This window comes from Thrips palmi, unplaced genomic scaffold (genome assembly GCF_012932325.1).
Source record: "Thrips palmi isolate BJ-2018 unplaced genomic scaffold, TpBJ-2018v1 HiC_scaffold_7, whole genome shotgun sequence".
In the NCBI taxonomy this organism is placed as follows: domain Eukaryota; kingdom Metazoa; phylum Arthropoda; class Insecta; order Thysanoptera; family Thripidae; genus Thrips; species Thrips palmi.
Window position 1 is genome coordinate 9,216,495 of NW_023144634.1, and position 25,257 is coordinate 9,241,751.

The window sequence follows — 25,257 nt, forward strand, 5'->3', positions numbered from 1 at the left end:
GCGGACGACGAAATCGCAATCAGTTTGCACAGCCGCGACCAACCAATTAAAAAGAGCGCGCTGGAGCCTCGGCTGGAGCCTTGTCTTCGCCTTCGCCTTTCCCGGAAGCGGAGCGCGAGGCGGCGAGCAACCTCCACACTGACAAATGGACGAGGCACACCGTTACACCGCGCTGTCAGCAAGTGCACTGCATGCATCGCGGCCGTCCTGACTCGCAGTGGGGTGGTTCGCCCCGTCTCTCTCGCACCTCCACGAGACGCCCCGCGAGTGCGAGGGAGACAGAGAGAGAAAGAGAGAGGCCTCCCCTCTCATCGCGCTGCTCTGCGCAGACGAAACACGGCGGCCGCGCTTCTGCGTGATGGATGAGGACCACGATGGCGGCGTCTGGGTGGCGGGGTGGGGTGGGGTGGGCTGGCGATTCGACCAGAAGCCGCTCTCGATCCGTCAGGTGAGGACCGTTCGTAGAAAACAAACACACACACTCACACAACCGGAGAGACACTCCTCTATCGCCTCCAGGAAGGCCCCTGCGATGTCCTGTTCGCTTGTCGGATCCGCGCCTCGCGTTCGTCACTCGCCCAGTTATTCCTTTCGCGGTCCGTCATGTCCCTCGTCCAGTCTCGGCGGCGAGGCGCGCCCGCCAAGGACGCGCCTGCAGTGCGGGTCCAGGTGCGTTGATGAGTAACGAGGATAATCGCCGTGAATCATGCGCACCGATGCAGAGTGGCCGCTGCACTGCGGAACGACACGCGTGATGACGCAACGGACGCGAGGACGCGCCTCGCCAAATTGGTTCCAGGTCATTTTCACGCCCCGTTGGCTGCAGCACGCCGCCACGCCGCCAGGACGCCGTCGACGTGCGTCAGTTCCCTGAAGCGGCCGCCAGAGGAGTCCGCGGCTGACGGCGCCACTGCGAAGCCTTCCAGGACCCGTGATGTCAGGCAGGACCCGTGATGTCAGGACGTACAAACAGCCCGCGCGCACACACACACACACTCTCACTCTCTCACACAGACAGACGCAAGCCTTTCAATAAATCCGCGCACAAGCCTCCCTCATTAGGGGTGGCTTTATCCAGTGCAGGGATCTGCTCTGCGCGCTCTGCGCCGCGCAGCTGGGGCTGGTTGGCTGTGGCGCCACCAGGCTGTGCCGGTCGCTCCCGGGGGAGCCGGAGGAGTCCCTCCATCCAGCCAGGAGGGCGCGTTCAGCACACTGCAAGCCCCGGACCGCCGCGACGGGGCTGCGGAGGCTGCGGAGCAGTATGCTAAGGACAGCAAACAAGCCACGCCGCGTGCAACCCCCACCCAAGTCGCCTTGGGAGCCTCGGGCAGGAACTCCCGGGGGAGCACCGGGCCATCGTCTATGAACTGAGAGGTCCCCGGTTCGACTCCTCCAAACGACACATTTTGTTCTTGTTCTGCCGCGTGCCGGAGACCAGGGTGGCCAGGACCCCCGCGCCAAGGCAGAGAGGTTGCCCAAGTCCCGCATGCATGCCGTCAGAGACCGAAATACCGACTCGTTGAGTTGGAGGGCCCCTTATCAACGCACGGTCATCTGCCTCACTAGTAGGTTGTACGGATTCCCTAGAATGTCGATAGCGAGAGCGCTATCGATACGGTATCTGCTGCCATATAGGCGAGCATACAGGTACACCACGGGAAAAAATACTAATGGCAAGCAACTTAGGAGTATCGCGAGAAACATTCACACACGTGCCGGGGACTTGGTGGAGCCACCCGCCGTTCTCGGGAAGTCAAAACACCCGAGACTCGTGGTATTAATTTCAGTGAGCACCGCCATCCAGGAAAGAAAATCGACGCTCAATTTCTTCCGAACCCCACTCGAGATTCATGAGCGGCGCTCAGGCAGCTTGGCCTGATCCACCCGCGAGCCAGTGCTTCCCGAGGGACAGAGCGGGCAGGCGACAGGTGCTGGCAGGCGGGGGCGCGCAGGCAGGGACAGACACCCAGCCTCCCCCACTGTAACTCATAAATCTCGGATTCGCATTCTAATGTCGGGGGCGTGAGGTGACTGCGCCTCGTACTACGCGCGGCCACGCCACGCCACGCCACGCCGGGCTGCGGTGCGGGGGTGTAGGGGGAGGGGCCCTGGCGCCTTTCTGTCTGGCCAGTGTGGCGAGTGGGGTGGCATGTGCATAAGGTGGCTTTCATTTCGGCCCCTCTGGCACGGCACGGCACGGCACGGCACGGCACGACAGGTCCTGCAGGGGAAAAGTGGCGGGCGACGCGGTCGGCCTGCCTGGACTTCCCTGGCGGCCTCGCGGCCCGCAAACAAGCAAACTGGTCGGGGCTGACGTCCGCAGTCGCAAACTCCACTACACTGGGAGGGGCCCGCGGCCCGGCCACCACATGATTGACTCGGAAAAAGCGAATAACCTCCGGAGTGCGCAATAATAGAGCCCGTAAACATTATTGAACTCTCCCTCTCGGCGGCGCGATTCATAACCTCCCGCGGGGGAGAGCGAGAGAGAGGGGGAGAGGCACAAGGGGCGAGAGTGAGCGAGAGGGACGAACAAGAGAAGGGGAGAGAGGGCCATATCTCCGCGTTATACCGAGCCGGCCATTTCCACCGTTTACAGTTCATCCCTCGCTCGCGCCCATTCGGTCCTCGGGCCACACAGACACACACGCACACACACACACACACACACACACACACACACACACACACACACACACAGCAGGCGGCCGTCTTTGCATAACCCGAAGTACCGCGACGCACTCTCACCCAACCAGACAGACTCCATTAAAAGGGACCGAAATAGTCTCGTCCCATTCGTGTTTCACCCTCTGCTGTGTGTGTGTGTGTGTGTGTGTGTATAGCCACCCCCTCGGGGACCGGACGCCGGGTGATAGGCCCAGGGGTCATAACCCGCAGCTTTACAGGCATTCCTTTCAATTACCCCTCGCACTGCTTCACCCCGCCTCGCCCCGCTTACACCAATTAGATGCACTGAGTGACTCACAGTGAGCCCACCAACGATGGACGCGCGGGGACGTCCGCATATTACGCGTTTTGTTTTTGTTGTTGTTTTAAGGGAAGAGGATTGGTCAGGTGGGTCACTAGTAGAGAAACGGGGTAGTGGGCAAAAGGATGGACATTGTGGAGGCGGCCAAAACTCTAGACGCGTTTTGAGCTCCGGAGTCACTAACTATGACTCAAACCGAGCGTGTGATCCCACCAATGGATTCCTCGTTCGGAGAGCAATCCATTGGTGGGGTCACACGTTCGGTTCGAGTCCCATTTAGTGACGCTGGAGCTCAAAACGCGTCTAGAATTTTGGCCGTCTCGGCCCACTGCGGGACTGCGGGGTGGGACGGGCCCTGTGCTGTTGTCTCTGTGTCCTTATAAGGATCCTCCGACGAAGCGACGCGGCTAATCGCTCGCACCGCGATAATACACCCTAAGATTCGAAACGGGCACAGCCGGTCACATCAGTCTTCGCGTTTTCGACACTCGAGGAAAAATCCCAGCATGAGGGTACATGACGGGGTATCTAATCTCAATTCCAATTGTCGCGATTCGTGCGTCTGTGTGTGTGTGCGGGTGTGAGTGCGCACGTGCGTGCCGTGTGGCCAATCAAGCGATCCCTGCTGCACTGGGTGGACTGGGTGGACTGGGTGACTCAGTCGGACTCGGAGGAGGCGACTTCCATCAAGTCGCAGGTGTCCGTGAGTCGATCCACTCCGTATCGCTGAGACTTGGACGGCACCGACTAGGATAGCCTCTCCCCCGTGCCCGCACTGTGAACGCAGAGCGAACCGCGACCACCATCGCCCATTGCCTGTTTACAGTGCCTTGGCCATGCCGACGCTGAAAGCCTTCGCCGCGCCTTCCAGTGACACACCGACACAGCCGGCGTGCCGTGCCGTCCAGGGAGTCCAGGGCAGCCGCGCTGATCCTGGAGAAGGCAGTGATATCACCGCGCGTCGTCCAGACCAGGCCAATAAAACAATCACAGCGCCTCGCTGGAAAACCTCGCTGGAAAACAAAACACCGCGCAAACGCAGCAACGTAGTTGTTGACCAAACCGTGGGGGAATTCCCTCCGCGTCAAAAACCGCGGCGCTGCAGCGAGTCACGGCGCCACGGCAGCATCCGCCTCCTCCCCGTGAATTTGTGACGCGTGGAGCGGCTAACCGGATTAGGCGGATAGATTGCCGGCTAGATGCGCGGTTAGATTCGCCGGATAGAACGCTTCGGAGAGTCGTTTGGTCGCGACTCTGTCTCTCTCGCACTCTCACGGTGCGCCCCGCGAGTGCGACAGGGAGCGCGCTCGCCACACATCGTCTATTTCGGCGAAAGGCGTCCTATCGGCGCCATCGGACCCAGAGGCCCTTCGGATGAGAAATCCGGCGCAACGCGGTTCCTTTCGGCTCGATGACGTCACCAGGTCACGTGGTCACGCGGTCAGCCTCGCGGGTTCGAGTCCCGGCGCCGGCGGCCAGACTGATCTCGTTGTTTCGGTCGCAAACAAGCAGACAACGACGAGACGCGTGCGCACCCCTCTGAGTGCGCCTATCAAAGTCACTTTGCGTTTATCGAGCCGGCGGTGCGCGGAAAATTTCCCCAATATCTGCCACTTGCTTCTCGCTCACTCACTGTCTCCGTCTCCCTCTCGCTCACTCGCACGCGCGGCTCGAGGAAGTGCGCTGCTGCACTGCTAAAACACACAGCGCGCCGGCGTTGTGATGCGCAGAAGAAAAATTGGAACGACGGAGAAGGAGAAGAAGAAGGAGGAGGAGGAGAGACAGGCCGCGATGTGTGATTCACCAACCGGGCAGACAAGGACAGACGAACGGACAGACGGCGGGCGGACGGACGGACGTGGGTCGCGTGCGTTGGGCTGCCTACGAGCCAGGCGCCTCGAACCGCCAGCAGCGAGCCGGATGGGTTGCCTGCCTCCTGGGCGCGCCGCCCGCACAGCCACGCGGTGCCAGCAGCCGGTACTTCGCAGTGGAGCGCCAGCCAAATATTTTCGTCACACTTTTTAACGACTCGATTTTCCGCTCGCCTTCCATTTCACAGCGTACTTCACTTCATGTGCTCGGCACATACGCTTCCTTTATCTTGTTCCAAGTCGATGTGACTTTCGCCCGTGCACGTCGCTCTTCAAGCGCGGCGTGTGCGAGCGCGTGGCGCACAGTGTAGCAGGCGGTGCAGGTGCCAACCCTTTCCGGAGAGGCGCGAAAGCACGGCCTGCGCATCTCAGGTCACGGCGCACGACCCACCGGGGCGCAGTGCGGCGCCGTGGCCGTGCGTCGCGTCGCTGCTACGCCACTGCCGCTCGACTCACGGCCCCCCCGGGCCCGTCGCTGCGTGACCCACGCCCCACGCCGCCCCCGAAATCCGATATTTTATGAAAGAGCTGGGGCGCGGGTCGGGGCTCCGTCCAGCGCCGCAACAAGGCACAGACGCCATCGACGTCAGGGCGAGACGCGAGGCGCGGGGCGGCGCGTCGGGGCATCGTCCACTACACTGTGACGTGTCACCCACAGTGGGGCTGCTGCTGTCACACAGTAAGAATGCCATTCCAGGGACCAAGGAGACCGACTGGAGGGCTGGCGCGCTCGACGCCCCCGCACGTCCGCGGAAATGGAACCGCCGCGAAAATAAGTCGGACGCGCGCGTGCTTGCAGCGAGCACACTCGCGAAAAAGTGGCGCGCGACCGCAGAGAAAAACCACTCGTCTCTCACGACGACGGCGAGGGCGTGCCGCGGGCGTGCCGCGGGGAAGTGGGCGTCGACGACGACGCCGCGCCAGCCAGCGCGCTCACGGCCACCATGGTGTTGATGATGAACAACGGCGGCGTCCGCGGCGACGAGCACCGAACTAAATTAAAGCCCGCGGGAGGCGCCACGCGCACGCCGGCGACGGCGGAGCTGGGGGTCGCCGTCGTGGCCACCGTCGTGGCCGCCAACCCGACCCGCCGTCGTGGCCGCCAACCCGACCCTCGTCGCGCGAAGCCACGGCCGCAGTAAATTCCCCCCGATATGATGAAAATCTGGCGCGGCTTCAGCCGAAGAGGGGGGGGGGGCGGAAGAGAGCAGAAGAACCGCGTCGATTTCTCGCCCCCTTGTACGCGCATAATAGCGTCATTTGAACGCCGGCCAGAAGCTGCGTGCGCTTCGGCCACTTCGGCGCCTGACGTCACGCGGGGCGACGCGGGGACGCCCATGGGGACGGTTCACTTCAACAGAACCTTTGCTGTGGGCTGGACACCCTTAAATACCAGAGGGAGGTGTGACGAACCCTTCGCTTCCAAGCAGCGCCACCCCTTACCCTTTCGCCCTTTTGGGGCGCAACAACGGAAGCGGCGAGCGCGTGACCTTTGGGCCGCAGGGCCGCGCCACGGGCTGCCGAGCGATTCCGAGATGACGTTCCGTCGCCCGTCTCGCTCGCTCCCCAACGGAGCGCCCCGCGAGTGCGACAGAGACAGCCCAGACAGCGCAACAAAGACGGCTCTTCGGACCCGTTCCGTCGTCGCGTCGTCGCTGCACCGAGCGCAATGGCAACACCCGCGCCTCGCCGCGCCCCGCCTCGCCTCGCCGCACAGCACCCGAACGACGGCCGGCCGGCCGACGGCCGACGGACGGAAGACGCGCCGACTATTTTTAAAAGTGACGCCCTTGCCGCCCAACTGGGTCCGCCTCTCCGTGCCACTCCGTGCCGGCGGCGGCGCACTTGCACCCGTTCATCACGGCCCAAAACAAACCTTGAACGCTGCATCTGCGCGGCCGGCGGTCCGACACGAGTCCGAAACCACGCCGTCGTCGCGCGCCGCTCACCTGTCATCGGGGACGTCCCCCGCCGGGCCGCCGCCGCCATTTCTCATACGATTCGCGCCGATAATGACGACGAGTGTCGCTGTCTCCTTCGCACCCCCTTCGAAACAGCCCGCGAGCGCGAGAGAGACAGAGCGACGCGACCGCTGTTCGGGATCTCTGCTGGCTCAGCGCCGCTCGGGGATGAGAATGTTGTCGGTGGCCGTTTAATAACACAGCGCGGTCAGCGACCCCTAACCTCTTTTTCTGCGACCCGCCCGGTTCGAAAATATCCTCGAGCTGCGAGGGTTCGAACCCAGGACCGCGCTCAGTTCAGAGGCAGCTTCCTCGCACACAGGCTTCTCACTGGGCAGGCTAGTACTCACCGACGAGGAAGGCGGGGTCCCTGTCGTCCTTGACGAGGGCGGCGAGCACGAGGAGCAGAGGGTGCTGCGGCGGCAGGCGGTCGAGCAGCGCGCTCGAGTCGTCGTACACCACCACCTGCCGCGGGGACCGCGACGAGCACGGCCACTTGGAGCCCGCCAGCTCGGCCAGGGAGGCGCGGCCCTGCTGCAGGCGCCGCCGGTTCAGCCTGTCGGTGCAGTTGACGTTGACGGCGCCGCGGATGTGCGACGCGTTGTACGCCAGGAAGGCGCGGCAGTCCAGCAGCACGCAGTCGCCGAGGCGCCGCACCAGCCCGTCGGAGTCCAGGGGCCGCACGCGCTCCAGCACCTTGGCGAGCGCCTCGGCGTCGTCGCAGTCCGCGGCCACGGCGCCGCCGCGTGCCGGGGACTCCAGCTTGCAGCGCTTGGGCGGCGACGAGGTGGGGGTGACGGGCGAGGGCAGGACGACGGGGAGGATGCTGGGGCCCGGCTCGCTGAGGCTGCGCGACAGGGCGAGGCGCAGGCGGTCGCGCGGCGGCCGGTACGACGCGTTCGCCGCGTTCGCGTCCGTGGGCACGGCCGGGGGCACGGCGGGCTTGGGCCTGGCGGTGGACGCCAGCGTGCACGCCAGCGCAGTGGGGCCGGTGTGGCGGCCCTGGCTGGCCTCGGGCTGCGGCTGGGGCTGCGGCTGGGGCTGCGGGGGCCTCCACGCCTTGCCCGCCTTGCCCGGCCCCGCGGCGGGGGGCGCGCTGCCGGCCACGGCGCAAGGGGTGCTGCTGCTGAGGCTGCCGCTACCGCTACACGCGGCGGGGGCGGAGGGCGGGGCGGGGGGGCCGCCGACGCGCGCTAAATCGGGACAGACACACAAACAGACAAGTGTTAGGACCGTTCATCCAACAGGTAGGCGCAGATGCGCGGCGTGTCAACAACGCGCGACAGACGGACGGACGAACAGACAGACAGACAGACAGACAGACAGATAGACAGACAAACAGACAGGCGCGCATAGACAGATGGACAGGAACACACACACGAAGTAAAAGTTTGCAAGCTGTGACAAAATGTGACATAATTATTTTTTCGGCAGCCCCATCAGACCCCTCAGAGCGAACCGAGCGAGCACACCATTTGCTCGTAACAATCCTCAAGCTGGGGACGCAAGTGGAGCAAGTGAGACGGAAGCGCCGTTTGAAAAAATAGAGTTCGAAGCTCGCGCCAATTAGAAGCGGGTGGGCGCCAACAGCGGGCTGCCTCCGAGCGGCGGCTGTCTCTCTCGCACTCGCGGGGCGTCCCGCAGGCTCGCAGAGGTGCGAGAGAGAAGGACAGCCCCGCGACGACGCGCCGAAAGGCCGAAACTCGATTCTCAATTCTGTTTCCGATGACGGCGACCGCTTTGTGCGACGCCACGCGAAGGCAGAAGGGGCGCTGACGGAGTGACAACGTGACAACGCGGTGACGGGACGGACGGCGGTAAGACGAGCCGGTCCGAGTGGGTCCCACGACAGCGGGCCGCCACGGCGACGGCCACGGCCGCTCGCCCCACGCGGAAGCAGCCCAACCAGGGTGGCTCGGCCGCGCTCCGCGTCTCCGACGCGCACGGAAAGGTGAGAAAACGGTCGAAAACGCGGGCGGAAACGAGACAGAAATGAAACGCAGGCGCCAACGACGGGCGGAATCCGTGAACACGAGGGCCGCGACCTCCTTGGCGACCTCTGCGAGCGGAGAGGCCGAGAGGCGTCCGCCATTTCCTAATCTTTTTATGTATCTCGCCCGGCCGTGGTGTGGGCCTTGCGGGCCTTGCGCTGGCCATGGCGAGGCCATTTGTTTCGCGGTCCCCTCGGCCCTGCAGGAGCCCTTGCAGGAGCCTTTCCAGGAGCCCTTCCAGGCCACCGGACAAACGCCGGCCCGTGCTGCATTTCCCATGAGGTGGTCTCCGAGGGGGTCATCTAGGTGCCAGGCGGCCGGGCGCAGGCCGTGACATCGGTCAGCCGCACCCCCGGGGGCACACCGGTAGCAGAATGGCAACGAGTTCTCGGGAAAATCACGCCGCCACCGGAAAACAACAGAAAAGGGAAGCGAAAAATTGGGACGTCCTGGCCGCTCCTTGCGGACTGTCAATGAGTGCGAGAGAGAAGGAGGGCGTGGCTGCGGGTGCGGGTGCGGCGGGTGCGACAAGGACAGGGAAAGTGGGGTATCGAGGGGGCGGTGGTCCCTGCCCCGATAGAGCACGCGCGTTTCTGGGACGCCGTGTCGATACATAATGCCAACCGCCTATCTCGGCTCGTCGCGGCCTCGGCCTCGGACTGCCTGCTGCCTCTGCCGCCTCGGCGTCGCTCGACCGATGTGAATGGCAATGGATCCCAATGGATGCGCACCACACTGCTTATCTGGCGCCTCGTTCCGAAGGTTCACTTCTCCCCCTGCGGCACGCCGCGTGAGTGCGACAGAGACAGAGCGGCGAGGCTGGGGCACACGGGGCACAGCGCCACCGTCACGACACCATCAAAGGGGCGCACGCCTCACGTTCCCACACTGTCAGCATGACATTGCCGGCGACTGCACATGACCAATAAAAGCCGACGCAAATTTCAGTGCCTCTGTCTCTTTCCAGCCAACCGGGAACCGGCAGAGCCCGCGTCGCTCCATCCCTCTCGCACCTCTGCGGCACGCCCCGCGAGTGCGAGAGAGACAGAGCGACCGTTGCTCGGACAGAGACCCCACAAGACTGTGGACGCGCGCGCGCTGGCAGTGTAGCAGCGCACAGCGCACCGAGGCACCGAGTTCGCTGCCGCCGCCCCGCGGCCCTCTCGCTGGCTGCTGGCTGGCTGGCCGGCGCGCACCGCGGCTAGGCCAGGCTGCTAGGCCCCTTCGCAAGGTGGGGGTGGCGCACTGGTGGGGGAGGGTGCCCCGCGATGACTCACCACCCAAACATAGAGCGGGGAGGGGGGGGGGGGGAGGGGAGGCGCAGTGAGAAGTGGAGCAGGTGGGGAGGGAAGCTTGGGAAAGGTAGGGCCGGTTCAGGACGCAATCTCGCTCGCAGACTCAGACAGACGGACAGACAGACAGACAGACGCGATTCGGACTTAAAGAAGAAATCGATCGGCTGGCGGCTGGACCTGCGTAATGTGATTCGGACACACACGTATCCGCCCCTCCCTCCGCCGATATTGAATCAACGAATCGGGGACCGGCGAGCCAGACTAACCTCATTCTCCAGTCGCGGCTGTCGCGGCCCGCCAGTCCCTCCGTTCGTGCGTTGGTTCGCCCCCGCGGTCTTCGCGTCTCTGTCCCTCACTCACGGCGCCCGATAATCCATCTCACTCCGAATCACCGCGTGGCGACGTCCACGGCACACTGGCGGACAGATAGGCAAACCGCCAGAGGCAGGCCGCGTCTATTAATCAGCAGGACGCGTCGCTGCCTCTCTCTCTCTCTCTCTTCTCGCTCCGCTGCGGGACGGCCCACGAGTGCGAGAGAGACGGAGCGCCGGGCTCGGAAAGCAGTGGGCCAGCGCCTGCGAGCCGCGCGCCTGCAGTCCCGCCGCGCACGCCTGTTGGGCGGGCGGCCTGACGCCGGCCTGTCTGTCCGCCTGCGCTTCCGTCCGCTCGCCCGTCCACTCGGCCTCTTCCTCCTCCTGTAGTGCGGGAAGCGGGAAGCGGCAACGACCCTCGCTACCGGTGTAGTGCGCGGTGCGCGCCATGGCGGCGAAGGAGGCAGGCGGACGTCGGCGAGAGAAGTGCAGTGATCCGCTTGCCGCTCGCTTAGCCGCTCCGTGATGGCGGTGGCGGCGGTGGCCGCGGGGCGCCGCGACGCTTTCGACACGCAGCACGCTTTTACTTGCAAATCTGCGTGGCTATCGCGACGGTCGCGACGCCGGGGCGACGTCGACGTCGACGTCAGAAAGCACTCCCTGGCCTGGCGTTGTTCCCTTTCAGAGCCTTGTCGTCGTCGTGTTCCAGACCAAGTCGGTGTCTACGCCAACAAAGGCAACGCAGTCTATCTCCTCGGCGCCATCGACACCGGTGGCGGCCAGCGGGTTGGTGTCCAAAGTTACGCGGCTTTTCCGACGCCGCTCTGTCTCTCTCGCACTCGGGGAGCACCCCCTGGGGGAGCGAGGGAGACAGAGCGACGAGGCACTGTTTCGGAATCAGTCTGTCGCTCGCTGCTGCAGAGCGCTCGTGCGCGGCAAGCAGCCGTCGGTTCCGAACACTGGCTCTGTCTCTCTCGCACCCCTACGGACCGCCCCATGAGTGCGAGAGAGACGGAGCGACGAAAGCAGTGCTCGGAATCAGACGGCAGCGGCAAGCTGGAGCGACCGATCCGATCCGCGGAGCGCACGCGGAGCCGCGGACGGCCAGGCGGGACGGCCGGGCCGGGACGATAGCCTACTGAGATACACCGAGATATGCAGTGGCACGTTCGCAAAGCTTTTCGCGCGGGCTTTCAATCGCATTTATTTTTCCACTTTTCTCTCTCGCTTCCAATAGCGCTCGGCACGGGCGACCTCCATCGCCAGGCTCCACGTGTTTGTCCGGACGACGACCGTCTGTCTCCCTCGCACTCACGGCACGCTCGGCACGCTCCACCTGGGTGCGAGAGAGACGGCGATGCCAGTGCCTTGCCCCGGTGCGCCACCGCGGCGACAAGGTCGACAGAGTCTAACTTTCATAATACCTGCATGACTCACTCGCACACACACGCAGGCATGCACACGGCATGCAGAACAGAACGGGGACGGCAACAAACTTGGGCGACACCTTCCGAATCGATACCTAGAGTGTTGTGACAACGCCGCGCCGCGCCGCGCCACGCCGCCGAGCGCACGACACGGTTTTACTGTCAATAAAGCAGCCTGGCTCGGCAGAATAAAGTCAATCCGTTGCCAGAGGCGCGACGCGCGACTTGGCTGACGGATCGGCCCCTGGAAGACGACGACCACGTTGGCGAGCGGGACGACGAGACCCTCACCTTCCTCGATGGAGGTGACTGTCGCCATGAACGACACCTGCAGGCCTTGCTGCAGGCCCTGCTGCAGGCCCTGGCGGTGGCTGGGGTCCCAGTGCGCGGCCGTCATGGTGCCGGCCATGGCCTCGACGCCGGTCTCGGAGGACGACGGTGACGACGGTGACGACGACACGCAGGGCACGCTCTGGCACACCATTCCAGGCCGCCCCTTCACGGCGTCCGCGCGGCCACGGCGCGGCGGGGCAGGCGGGGCATGGCGCGGCGTCAGCCCGGTCCACGAGGTCCACGGAGCCGACCAGCACGAGGGCCTCGTGGTGCGAGGGCGCGGCAGGGCTCGCGGGCTCGCAGGGCTCGGCGCGGAGGGCTGGCCATTGACTGACTGCCTGGGCCTGGCGATGGCCTAGCGGCACGCCGGCGAGGCCGGGCGGTGCGGGGCGGTGCGGGGCGGGGCGTCGCGTAGCGTCGCGGCCTCCAAGGGCCCCACCACGCTGGCCTGGCGCTGCGCGGCGGCGGTGGCGGTGTTCGCCGCGCCGCTACGCCACTACACTGCCGCCGCCGCGCCGATCACGCTGCAGCGGCGGTAGCGCCGGCACCACCCCGGCCCAGTCCTGCGCACGCGCGCCTCGCACGCCACGCACGCCACGCACGGGGCTTAACGCCACGACTCTCGCGCTGTCTCTCTCGCACTCACGGCCGTGCCGGTGCGAGACAGGCAGGGAGACGAAAGCACTGGAGTGCTGGAGAAACGGGCGCGATGAGGAAACCTTCGGCGGATTCTGGAGCTCGCACGGCCGCGGCGGTCGGGTCCCGACGCCGCTGGAGAAGTCTGGAGGCGAGCGGCGAGCGGCAACGGCAGTGGTCTGGAGGCGGGCTGCAGCAGGTGCACGCCGGGCTCGCGGACTAACGGTGTCGCAGCTCCTGCCGCCTGCAACGCCTGCAACGCCCGCAACGCCCGTACAGCTGTCAAGTACGAGGCACGGCGGCACGGCACTGCAAAGACGGGCTGCCGGTTCGTTTTCGGATCCGCTGTCCCCGTTCTGGCTGTGGCGTGCGTGGAACTCGCGGAACTGGTGCCGGACCGGTCACGGGTCGCCGACGGGGACGGGACGGACGGGGCGGCCTGGAGGACACTCGTCACCCAATCTCCTGGCCGGTGGACGTCCGCGCAGCGCGCAGCGCGCACGCCAGGAAACGCGATAGTATGTCGTCCTTGTGGCCGCGACCGCGCGTCCAGCGACACGGCCTCGCCGGGCTTCGGCCGCATTCCCACTGCACTGCGTCCGACTGCGTCCCCGCGGAGGGGAGGCAGCAGCAGGATGGAGCCGTAAAACGCGGTCCGAATCTCGGCGATGCAAATATTAATCAACGGTGCGGAGCGGAGCGCGCAGTGCATAAACTCGGTGCGGGCAATTTCCTGATGCCGGGCCAGCGGCCACCCCCGCAGCAGCGAGCGGCAGCCACCCCTAGGGGAGGCTCGGACAAACCCTTGCAGCCCTCTCAGCCGCCCCCGGCCGCCCTCGGCCATCAAGCGCGAAACCATGACATACCAAAACGCTAATTACCGCGTCCCCAGTAATCCATTTTTAAGGAGGGCTATCCGCACCCTTTCAGCCTCCCCTCCCCTCCCCTCCTCTCTCCCCCTCCCTCGCAGGGACGGGGCGAGGGAGGAGCCTTGTGCGGTCTGGCGCGGTCCCCGCAACACTCGGGCACAATGTGTGTTCATTACACTCGGTTCGAGCACGGCGGCTGCCACCAACCGGCCCGAACTGCTGCACTGCCGTTTCAACGAATGCCGAAACCGTCAAAGTGTTGTCACAAATGTTCTGTTCTGCAGGTTTGTTTCCATGCGGCGGCGTCCGCTGTTCGTGACGGGCGCCCCGAGCCGCATGCGCCGCGCCGCCGCGCCCTCTAAGGGCTCCGTCGGCGAGGCCGAGGCCGCCGAGGCCGCCGATGACGGGAAGGAAGCCCCTCAGCCCTTCAGGGGGTCGGTCTCATTGGAGGAGACACGGGCTGCCAAGGGCCGCCCAAGGGCCCCGAAGTGGGTCAGAGAGCTCGCCAACTCACCGCGATAGGGCAAGGAAGGGCATCTCTGGGGGCTTCGGCAGGCTAGAGCCCCGGGCAGGCCTCAGCAGCTCGACGGGGGGCCGCTGCACTACAAGGGCCCCACCATCATCCACCCCGGCCTTCCCCCGCGGCGCCGCCCGAGCAGCCCGAACCGCCCGAACGGAGCCGAAGTCGAAGGTTGGCGACCCGAGCGCCAGCCGAAGCGGAGGCGCCTGTGACGTCACGACCGGTGACTCACCGCCGCGTTCGGCGCGCGAGGCCGCGGGGCGCCGCCGCCATCCGCGCTGTGGGAGCGAGAGAGACGGGACGGCCGCTCCAGTTCGGACGCCGCGGCCGCGCGGCCCCCGCGGTCGACGTCACGGCTACAGTCCGCTCCAAAACCGCGGGCCGCATGCCGGGCGAAAGGCAAGGGACACTTGCACTGTGCGCGTCTCGGGTACAGCGCGCTCCAAAACCACAGGCGGCACAGTGCGGCCGCGCTGCTTGTACGGGCACCACACAACGGTTCCCAGCTCACGTTGAGTGATTAAGCATTCACCGCGAGTGGACTGCTACGTCCCCCGTGCCCTTTTGTGGCTGGCGAGGAGTGTGTATGACAAAAGGGAGAGAAAGAGAAATGGAGGGGAGGGGGAGAGCGAAGGGGAGTTGATGGGACCACCATCAATCAATTGGATGGGATGGGGTTCGCGGCAAACGAATAGGCCCGTACAGCTTCATCAGGCGGGCCACCGCCACCGACCACACCGGCAACGGTCATGGCGGCGTGGCAGTGGCGTGGGGCCGCGCAGCGCTGACCAGCAGCGCGACTACACTGCAGAGTGAATCAAATCGGGCAGCGAGGCGGAAGACACGGCCGGGCCTCCCTCGATAAACCCATCACGCTGCGTCGCCCTCGCACTCACGGCGCGCCCCGCACGCGTGCGAGAGAGACGCACCCAAAAGGGCCGGCGGCGAGTTCAATTAGGGGCGGCATACGGCGCGCGTCGTCTCCGCCACTGCAAATCGAATATAGCGCGTCGCTGCAATGGAGCGGACGGACCGGGAAAGCGAGGCGCCACTGAATTCCACGGCCCGTTTTCCGCCAGAGCGGCCGCGCAGTATTTAATATATTCGACGGGGAAAGAACATCGGCAGAGGAGGGGAAACGGAAACCCGAGAAAAGGCGGTGGGGAGAGGAAACAAAGACTCACGGGACAGGGGAAGAAAATCGCCGGCACAGCAAAAACGTTAACGCTGATGCCGATGACTGGAAGGTCAATCTAATTCTTGTCATGACTGTTTCAGTATATCCAGGTACTTCCTCTGACCGCTGAAAATTCTCCGCCAAGAGCATTTCTTCTGCCGCGCCAGCGAGGCTGCCTAGACTCGGCGAAAAGCTGCGCAGAGGAGAGGGTTGGGAGATCAATAGAACCCCTCCATGACGTCACGGCGGTATTTCATTACTTCAACTACAAGAAGTGCCGTGCCGTGCCTCGCGGACGGCGCCGCGCGCCGGGGCTCTGCAGGAGGGCGTTTGGTTACAGGGATGAGCCGGGGCCAGGCCGGGGCACCGTGCACCACCCCTGGCCGTGTGATCTACCCGAGCCCAGCTCGACGTCCTGCAGGGCGACGGCCACCGTCTCTAGGACTCGCACGGAGCACCCTCCACGTCGGGAGGGTGCAGCGGGGTGCAGGGTATGCGTCACCGCCACCCTCCCTCTCCAGATCGCGCGCGCGTGTGTGCGTGTCTGTGTGTGCGCGCGCGTGTGTCTGTGTGTTCCCACCAGATAAACCGACGGCGAACAAAGGGATGACGTGTACTACAACCGCCATCACACGAGAAAACCAATTGAATGATCCTAGTTGATTGGTCCACTACTCCCGTCGTCGGCTTGCTCGCCACGGCGACGACGGAGACCTTCAGTTTCCGCCATAGTGGGCAATTCAGTTCCATTCGACGCGCCGAATCGAACAACTTTGGTTGGACAATAGTTTTATTCCCGTCACAGTGCGTGTTTCGACACCGCGGATGTGCACGAGAGGTCGTTTTATCGGTCAGTGGGACACTCGAGCGCTATCTGCTACATTCTCCGGGTACCAAACAACGGGATTACTTTTTGGTGGACATGCAGGAGACAATTGCACCACGCTACATCGAGTGCCACGATAAAGGCGTGCTCTCAGATTTCCGAACCGACGGAGAGCCTGTCGACACCGCCCGGCCCGGCCCGGGACTTGCACGGGGGTGACATCACGGCCGAGCGCGAGCGTGATAAGTAGTGTCGTGTTTGCTTGCCCGGTGAATCGGCATCTCTCGGGTCGTTGGTCTTCAAGTTGGCGGTCGTTTATGGCAGGTTCAGCTTTGCTTCGTCACGCTGTGAAAATGGCTAGAAATTGCTAGTATGTGGAATAAAAGTCATATACACAGAATATCAGCTCACTATGTCCTCTCGACAAACTTTGGACTGTCTTTCGTGTTTCTTGTCACGGTTGTTTTCTCTAGCGCTGGGTCGTCAATCTCTAGGCAAAAGGATGCATTGTTCCTAGAGGCTAATCAGTCCCACTGGTGATCGCACTCCGAGACAACACTCTCCACAGTAGGGATGTAAAAATACCGGTAAAATTCAAAGTTACGTAAATAACGGTAAAATACGGTATTTTACCGTATTATACGGTATATTTGGGTAAAGTAAAATTTTATCGTTTTGATCCACTTTGCTGCGATACAGCTTCAAAACTAAGGCGGCTAATCACACTCCGTAGCAAAGGTGTTCTAAAGGAAGGCCCAAAGACCACCCACCCGTTGGAGGAGAGCGATTAGCCGCCTTAGATTAGACGCAGTGGCTGCCCAAAGTCAGCCCAAACGACGATTTCTACACATTTGATACCGTTTCGACGAACTTTGCTGCAATACCTCTCCCAAACTAAGGCGGCTAATTGCACTCCGTAACAAAGGTGTTCTAAAGAAAGGCCCAAAGACCAGCACCCCGTTGGGGGAGAGCGATGAGCCGCCTTAGATCAGATGCAGTGGCTGCCCAAAGTCAGCCCAAACGACGATTTCTGCACATTTTATGCCGTTTCGACAAACTTTGCTGCAATACCGCTCCCAAACTAAGGCGGCTAATCGCACTCCGTAACAAAGGTGTTCTAAAGAAAGGCCCAAAGACCACCCACCCGTTAAGGGAGAGCGATTAGCCGCCTTAGATCAGACACAGTGGCTGCCCAAAGTCAGCCCAAACGACGATTTCTACACATTTGATACTGTTTCGACAAACTTTGCTGCAATACCGCTCCCAAACTAAGGCGGCTAATCGCACACCGTAACAAAGTGTTCTAAAGAAAGGCCCAAAGACCACCCACCCGTTAAGGAGAGCGATTAGCCGCCTTAGATCAGACGCAGTGGCTGCCCAAAGTCAGCCCAAACGACGATTTCTACACATTTGATACTGTTTCGACAAACTTTGCTGCAATACCGCTCCCAAACTAAGGCGGCTAATCGCACTCCGTAACAAAGGTGTTCTAAAGGAAGGCCCAAAGACCAGTCACCCGTTGAGGGAGAGCGATTAGCCGCCTTAGATAGACCAGTGGCTGCCCAAAGTCAGCCCAAACGACGATTTCTACACATTTGATACTGTTTCGACAAACTTTGCTGCAATACCGCTCCCAACTAAGGCGGCTAATCGCACTCCGTAACAAAGGTGTTCTAAAGGAAGGCCCAAAGACCAGTCACCCGTTGAGGGAGAGCGATTAGCCGCCTTAGATTAGACGCAGTGGCTGCCCAAAGTCAGCCCAAACGACGATTTCTACACATTTGACACCGCTGTTTTCAAAATTAACAATAGTTTCAAAATTACTAAAAATACCAATTTTACCGGGGCCTGCGTAACATACCGTATTTTACCGTAATTTACCATTCTTTACCGGTAATATTACTTGCTCTTACATCCCTACTCCACAGCCACCTGCAGCCCGATTCCGAACACTCTGTCTCTCTCTCGCGCCCAGGGCGTGCTCCGCAGGTGTGCGAGAGAGACGGAGCGGCGCAGTCGATGGCTGCGTCCCCGCCAGTCGCGGCGCGTCGCGTAGTCACGTGGCCGAGCGATGGCCAATGGCAGAGTCGGGGAATTAATTATGACTGCGAGATAAAAGTGTCGCACCGTCGGGATGACATCAGCCGGGCCGACTGGGCTCGACGAGGGGAGAGGAAGGTCAGGGAGGCAGGGCGCGGCGCGGCACGGCACGGCACGGCACGGCACGGCACGGCACCGCAAGGCTATCGGTGAGCCAAGCTTCAAGGACCACCAATAAACCTCAGACTTGCCACTACTCGCACCACTGCGAGAATACACAACTTAGAAAGAAAATGGTGGCGAGAAAACAAGACTCGGACCGAGACGGACGCCGTGCGGGTAGGCCGTCCCGTCGAGCAGGGCTACACCCGGACTGCCTACCCGCACGGCGCCATGGCAGCCTCCAGCCGGGCTACGGAAATTGCGTTTCCCGTGAAGGCGCGAAATGGCTGTCGGAGGCTGCACCGATTTTTCGAGAGCCGAAAGGAGCGGAGTCACCGCGACGCGACGCACTTGGCGGGGAGTTTCTAATTGGTCGCCCTGCGCTCTGCCCCGCTCTGCCCGGTTTGGCTGCCGAAGCCCAAGGCGGCCCACGGCTTGGCCCACGGCTTGGCCCACGGCTTGGCCCACGGCTTGGCCCAGGGCCCTACATGCAGCCCTCGCACTAGGCAAGATAATGAAACGCACGAAAAAACACAGGCGGGGTTGTTTTCCCCGCCCCACCGCCACACTCCGACGTCGCTCGCTGTGCGGCGTCGCGGCGTTCTGACGCGTGCTTGAAAGCCTTGGGCAAATAACAATGCCCTCCAGGAAGGCGCGGGCGGGACGGATCCCGAGGGACAAGTCATTACAATGGGAGGGGCGCCAAATCCGAAAGCACACACACACACACACACAGACGTCCAGTCGCACTGCCGCGACACCCCGGGACAGCCGCGCTAAAAGGGCCGAGACACGCCGGCAGGCTTTTTGCGAACTTCGTCGCTCTGCCTCTCTCTCTCTCTCTCTCTCTCTCTCTCTCTCAAAGGGCGTCCCGTCGGGGGGCGAGTGAGACAGAGCGACGGAGCTCCTCGCTTCGGATCCGCACATTACACAGACCAATTAGGGAAGGACCGGGTGCTGCGTCCAGTTGCCCTGCCTGACGATCTTATTGCTGGTGACACTCTCTCACTGACGGACGGACAGACAGACAGACAGACAGACAGACAGACAGACAGACAGACGGCTGAGAAATACGACGGGGGATTAAACTGGCACGGCAGGCTGTGCAGGCCGTGCAGGCTCTGAACGCCCCGTGATAAGGGTCCAGTGAGGCTGCCGAGGCCGATAGCGTGCCGCCGCTCCGCCGCTCCCCTCCTGGAGGGTGACGTCACCAAGGTGCTTATCAGACACGTGCGCGCGGCGTGGCGGCGGCGGCAGGGGAGCGCGCACCGAGACACGTGTCGCCAACCCGCAGCGCTAAACGGTCACGCTATCCGGACACCATCTCTCTCGCACACACCACACACATGCACACACACACACACCACACACACACACACACACACACACACACACACAGAAGCGCAAGTGGCGGCCGCAGCCGACTTCCTCCCGTTTCCGGGCAAAAGCGCGACCGGCCGGCCGGCAGGGGTGCGCGCGGCGCGCTGCGACGCGGGGCGGAACCGCCAAGCACCGCCCCAATATCCGGACCAGCGCCGCCAACAACAACAAGACCAGTAAGACGGCCGTCGTTACACCTCCAGGATGCCACGCTTCGCTTCCTCCACCCCATCAAGCACCATCCCTCCCAGGCTCGAGTCCCAGGCTCGAGTCCCGCAGGCCGGGGCGGACGCGACGGCCGCGTGGCACCCACACTTTAGCGGCCGCCGAAACGCCTTGTTGTTGTTGTTGGCGGCCCCGCAGGCGGCCGCGTGACACCCTCACTTTTGCGGTCCTGGTTGTTGTTGTTGTTGGCCGTGGGTGGCCTGCAGGCACGCTGCAAGCGCAGCAGTGCAGCCGACAGGAGAGCGATAGCGGGCTAGCCAGGGCGGGCTAGCCGGGGCGGGCTAGCCACCCCCGAGCGATGACGTAATGTATTCCCGGGGCAGTAAAAAGGGGAGCGCCGCACGATCGCTTTCCCGGGCCGATGATGCCCCGTGCAAGCCCCGGGCGAAAAGGCAAGGCGGCGGGAGTTGTTTGTTTCGGACGAGCGGGACCAATTTCAGTTTCGTGCGTGAGTTCGCGGTGCGTTTCGGAAAGCGTTCGGCAAGGTTCGAAAACGAGAGTTGTGGTCAAACTGGCCTCGTCCTGGGACGTCTGACTATCGCGGGCACAGATTGAACCGTTTTGCGGCGGCGTCGTTTGAAATGTTGCCGAATGCAGTATCTTATCTCAGCCGTTTTGTGTGAAAAATCCAGGACGAATTGCGCCACTCGCACCAGGATGAGTGACTCGGCAGTCGCCGAATGACACAGCAGCAGCTGCCACGCCGAGCGCCAGATTCTTAATCGCCCCGCCCCTTTTCGTACCTATGCCAAACTGATTACACAGACTATCGATAGCAGAGGTCAATTCGTTCAGAGACAGATAGCCCGGGGAATGTCACGGCAGGCCGCCAGGGCCAGGCAGGGCATCCGGTTTACGGTGTACTACGATAGCTCATTATCTTAACTGTTTTACATACTACACCCCGAATCGGAGAGATGTTTTTTTTTCACGCGTACCCAGACTCAATGTCACTGTCACTGACTAGAAGAAGCCTCACACGGCGTCATCTAATAATACCTCGACTCGGCTCGGCTGCCGCTGGCCGAAAGAAAATTAAAAACTGAAACAAAAGAGGTGCCCCTAAAAACGGAGCCGTTGCGTAATGTCCGTGTTGCAACCCGGCGTGCCCTGTCATCCATCTCATCAGTCGGCCGCCCGGCCGCCCCGAGCACACTCATCGGAAAGTAGGCGACATTTCCACGGAGATGACCAATCCAAGGCAGCGGGCAAGCTGGCACCAGCGGGCACCGGGTCAGGGAGGGGAGGGGAGGGGAGTCCCAGGAACGATGCTGGGTCAGCAGCGTCTCGCGTGACGCCGCGGCACGCAATGTCGGCAATGTCACACAGCGGGCCGTCTCCCTCGCACCCGTACGGGGCGCCCTATTAGTGCGAGAGAGACAGAAGCACTGTTCGGAATCGACCTGCAGACGGCACTCGCGTCCTCTTTCACCCGAGGAGGCCCCCGAAGGGAAGATGACGTCATGGTCTGTGTCACAGAGCTTTCTCCTTAGAGGGCGCGCGGGGTGGCAACCACGTGCGTGGCGCGTGGGGCGTTACTGGGAACTACACGCAGAAGGCGCGTGGGCAACCACGTGCTGGGAACGAGAGGTTCCGAGCCTCTCGACTCTTCGTCTAAGATCCGCTTTAGTGTATACTCAGAGCACACACATTTACACACACATACACTCAGGCAAATGCTTTGCACTCGCAAAACTTTTCAGTGACACATGAAACATGGGATAAAATTACTGATGAGATTGCATCAGTATTTTTAATTTAATTTTTAATTTTAATGAAAGAAAATATTTTTTTAAACATAATTGCGAGAAAGCATGAATAGGATGCACTAGATTTTACTACTCTTCATAAATTTTGACAAATTTCGCAATTTTGTGCAGTGTTTTCATCATGCACTGTCATTTGCACTTACCCCTGAGTCGCGTGGTCCCCTTCAGACGAGGCAGCGTCGCGCGCCGATGCAGCTCCGATATAGGCATGGTGGCGACCGAAGTCATTCTGCCAAGAAGACATGAGGAAAATGGTTACACTTTGCACAAATTATCGGTGGAAAGTGTCCCCGAAGGCACCCACTTCCAAGAAACAGACTACGGCAAAGGGTTAGTAAAATGACCCCGGAGGAGCGATGCTTCATCGACGCAGCGGCGAGGGCGACTGGGCGATAGCGGCGGTAGCTGAGTCAGGTGCGTGCTGCATTGCTGTGCCTTGTGCAATCCAGCAGGGCCCTTAGAGACCCACCGCCACCGCGACCTTCCCCAGCACTGCCAGCAGTCTGCCAGCACGCACCATGCTGATGACAAAAACAGCAGCATCGAGCGACAAGCAGCGTCCAGCCAGCCAATGCGGGGCTAGGCCACCATTGCTGTCAAGTTCGGATCGTAGGTCAGGGTAGACCAACGGCAAAATATAACTCCCAACTTGTTTATTCGATCTATAGGGCCTATTTATAACCTCCTTTCTCTATCTGACAAGGCAATGACCACTGCTACCAACCTAACCTAACCTAACCCTTGACAGAAACACCCTTTGCAGGCCGGCCGGGTGAGAAGAGAAACCACTGTGATTAATTAGCATGGAGCCGTGGGGCCAGCCGTCACGACGACATCGAGGAAAATACCGCTTCACGCCCATTTAGCGATGATGCAAAAAAGATAAACTATATCGTGTGTGCCGAAGCTATCCAATGCCCCCGGCATGCTGGCGGCATGCTGGTGGGTGGGTGGTGATAGTGGGGCGCGTTTCTAGTGTGACGTCAAATGCCACACAAAAACAGGTTGTGTGGACGACTCTTTATCGCTGCTGTCGCTTGTTTATAGTGTGCAAGGAAAACATCCTCACTGAAATAGTGAGTCTTCGTTTGCGCCCCCCCCCTTTTTTCCGTATCCCCCGATCCGTCTGGATGTGGGAGTATTTCTGGAACGACATTTCAAGGGAAACGCTTGTCGTGCATTCCTCATATTTTTGAATTTTCAGGGAGAAGCTACGTGCAAAGTCGCAAACAAAAAACGGAAATGAAGATGCGCAAACAGTTGCAAAGAAAACAAAAACACGCACGCAGATAAACACTCACGCACGCCAGCCAGGTGACGCGAGATGTACTCACTTGAAAATATTTTTGACACTCGGGTGAAATATCCGTGGTTGAAACGCACACATACAGTCTCGCGCGCGCACTCTACTGGTAGCACATTTCACCGAAACGATGGATCGGTACCGCTCGGCCACTTCTGGTTCGAAGCACTCCACTGAATCCTTTGGTTCTTCGAAGACACAGGACACCGGAACCACTCGAACGGTCGCGCGAGGATAGCTCGGATTTGAGGCACTTGAACGCGCTGCCAACCTGACGGCAACAAAAACACTGCGAAGCGCGAACGGCGGGAACGGCTTGCCCGGGCGGTACACGGAACAACACTGGCCGTCTAACCTCGCCGCGCAGCGTAGCCAGGCGTAGCGCTGCCAGGCAACGGCGGCAACGCGCCGAGGGGGGACGCGGGGGGACGGGCGGGCGAGCCAGGCGAGCGCGCTGACGGTGAGTCGTCAAATGACGCGCCGTCCGCCGCCGGCTGCCCCCGCCTTTGTTTCCAACGGAGACGGAGCGAGCGGCCGGCCCGGCGGAGCGAGAGAGACGGCGCCACGGGGAATTAGAAAGGGAGGGAGGGGGCGGGGGCGAAAATGGGCGCACTGTACGCGCTGCGTAGTGTTGAGTTTTCGGGCAGGTCGGGATGACAACAGCCGACGATTTTACGGGTCAGGCGGATCGCATCGCGCCGTCTCTCTCGCACTCATTGGTCGCTCCGTATGGGTGCGAGAGAGACGGAGCGACACGACGCCGTTCGAATCAGTCCACGGCATTGGCGAGGCAGGAAGCGGTATTTCGACTGCGTGTGCGCAAACACGGGCACGGGGTGTGGGCTGCCGCAGGGCTGTCGGCCAGTGAGGTGGGGAGTCCAGGGGTCGTACGCGGATCTGAAGGGCAGTAGTTTGCGATAGAGCGACCGTGCAAGGTCGAAAATGTCGCCGAGATACGGCGCTCTTGGTTGCGCAACATGGGCGCCGCGAAAAAAAAAACCTAACCTTACCCACAGGTGTGGATTCGGGTGCCTAACCTAACCTACCTCAGCAGTCAAAGCAACGCACCGAACCTAGCTGAGCCATTGTAAACGGATACCCGTTGCACCCTTTGCGCAACACCGTGCGTTGTGAGTCAATCAGGAGGAATAGCGCTCATTTCCCCGAGGCAGTCCCGTGACGAATGCCAGCGCCCTTCCCGAAAAAATGAGCATAGGTGTGTGAGTGACGTCACGCTAACGCGTCGCGGCGCCGCCACGCCGTCCCCGCGTGCCGGCAGTGTGCCCGCCGTGCCGGCCGGGCTGCCCCCTCCCCCTCCCCTCATGCTAAGCGGCTCCGAGAAAACGGACGCCGATTCCAAGAAGCCGCGTGGCACACAGCCGGCCCGCCGCCCTCGCGGAAAGAAAATCGGAGATTGAAGCCAGCGAATCGAGACGGCCCGTGCTACGCAGTGCTGCGCTGTGCTACGCACCTCGAGCACGGCGTCGTGGCCGCGTCAGGCCACCTCGGGAGGTGGTGCTTTGCGACGATATCGCCAGTCCGGCCGGCGGCGGCGTGGCGCCGGCGCTGAGCTGCGTGCTCCACGGGGCCGCGCGGCCGCGCCGTGCCAACGGCGTGCCTGGGCTGGGCATGCCGTCATCCGGCGTGAGGCCAGGCCGCCAGGCCAGGCAGACAGATAAGGAACGCGACCACAGACACTGTCGAAAAACAACAATCGTCTCAACACCGGCGCGTAGTCTGGCTGCCGCTGGACCGGCAGGCCCGTCCGATGGGCCGTCCAATGGGGCTGCCCCTGCCGGCCTGCCGTATACGGAGCGTCTGGCTCCGCGTGCTCCGCCGCCAAATGCTTGCCGTCCTCGTCGCGCCCATGGGGCCGGCCGGGCGGAGCGAGAGCAGCGAGAGAGACAGGCGCGGCGAGGTCGCGCCGCGTCTCGCTTCCTCATTGTCTTCCTCGTGTCGCTCGCTGCCTCGCTGCAGGCTCGGCAGGGCGTTGATCTTGGCTATGAGAAATTGATGGCGCGCCGACGGGCGGCACGCCGACACGCCCCTGTCGAGTGTTTGCCGAGGACTGCGGGGCGCGGGCTATCGGCAGTGATTACACTGGGTGATGTAGCCGGCGGATATACTCGATGATGTTGCATTAGGCGGCGGCGGCCGGGTCAATTGGCTAAG

At 62.3% G+C, this 25,257-nt stretch overlaps 1 protein-coding gene and 1 long non-coding RNA gene across 2 annotated transcripts in view; both read right to left on the reverse strand.

The window, feature by feature from the left end:
• Positions 1-7,697, reverse strand: part of LOC117652775 (dual specificity protein phosphatase 10) — a gene marked incomplete at its 5' end in the record, with an annotated part of 38,262 nt that extends 30,565 nt beyond the window's left edge. The window contains one exon of the mRNA XM_034397869.1: positions 7,172-7,697. Coding sequence (XP_034253760.1) covers positions 7,172-7,697 — 526 coding nt within the window. The remainder of the gene's footprint in view (positions 1-7,171) is intronic.
• A 244-nt stretch (positions 7,698-7,941) lies between these two features.
• On the reverse strand, positions 7,942-23,478 carry LOC117652611. The gene is made up of 3 exons (XR_004588174.1): positions 23,117-23,478; positions 21,926-22,011; positions 7,942-8,014 (listed from the first exon to the last, which is right to left on the reverse strand). It is a non-coding gene; the product is annotated as an uncharacterized LOC117652611 (long non-coding RNA).
• Positions 23,479-25,257: the final 1,779 nt, after the last annotated feature.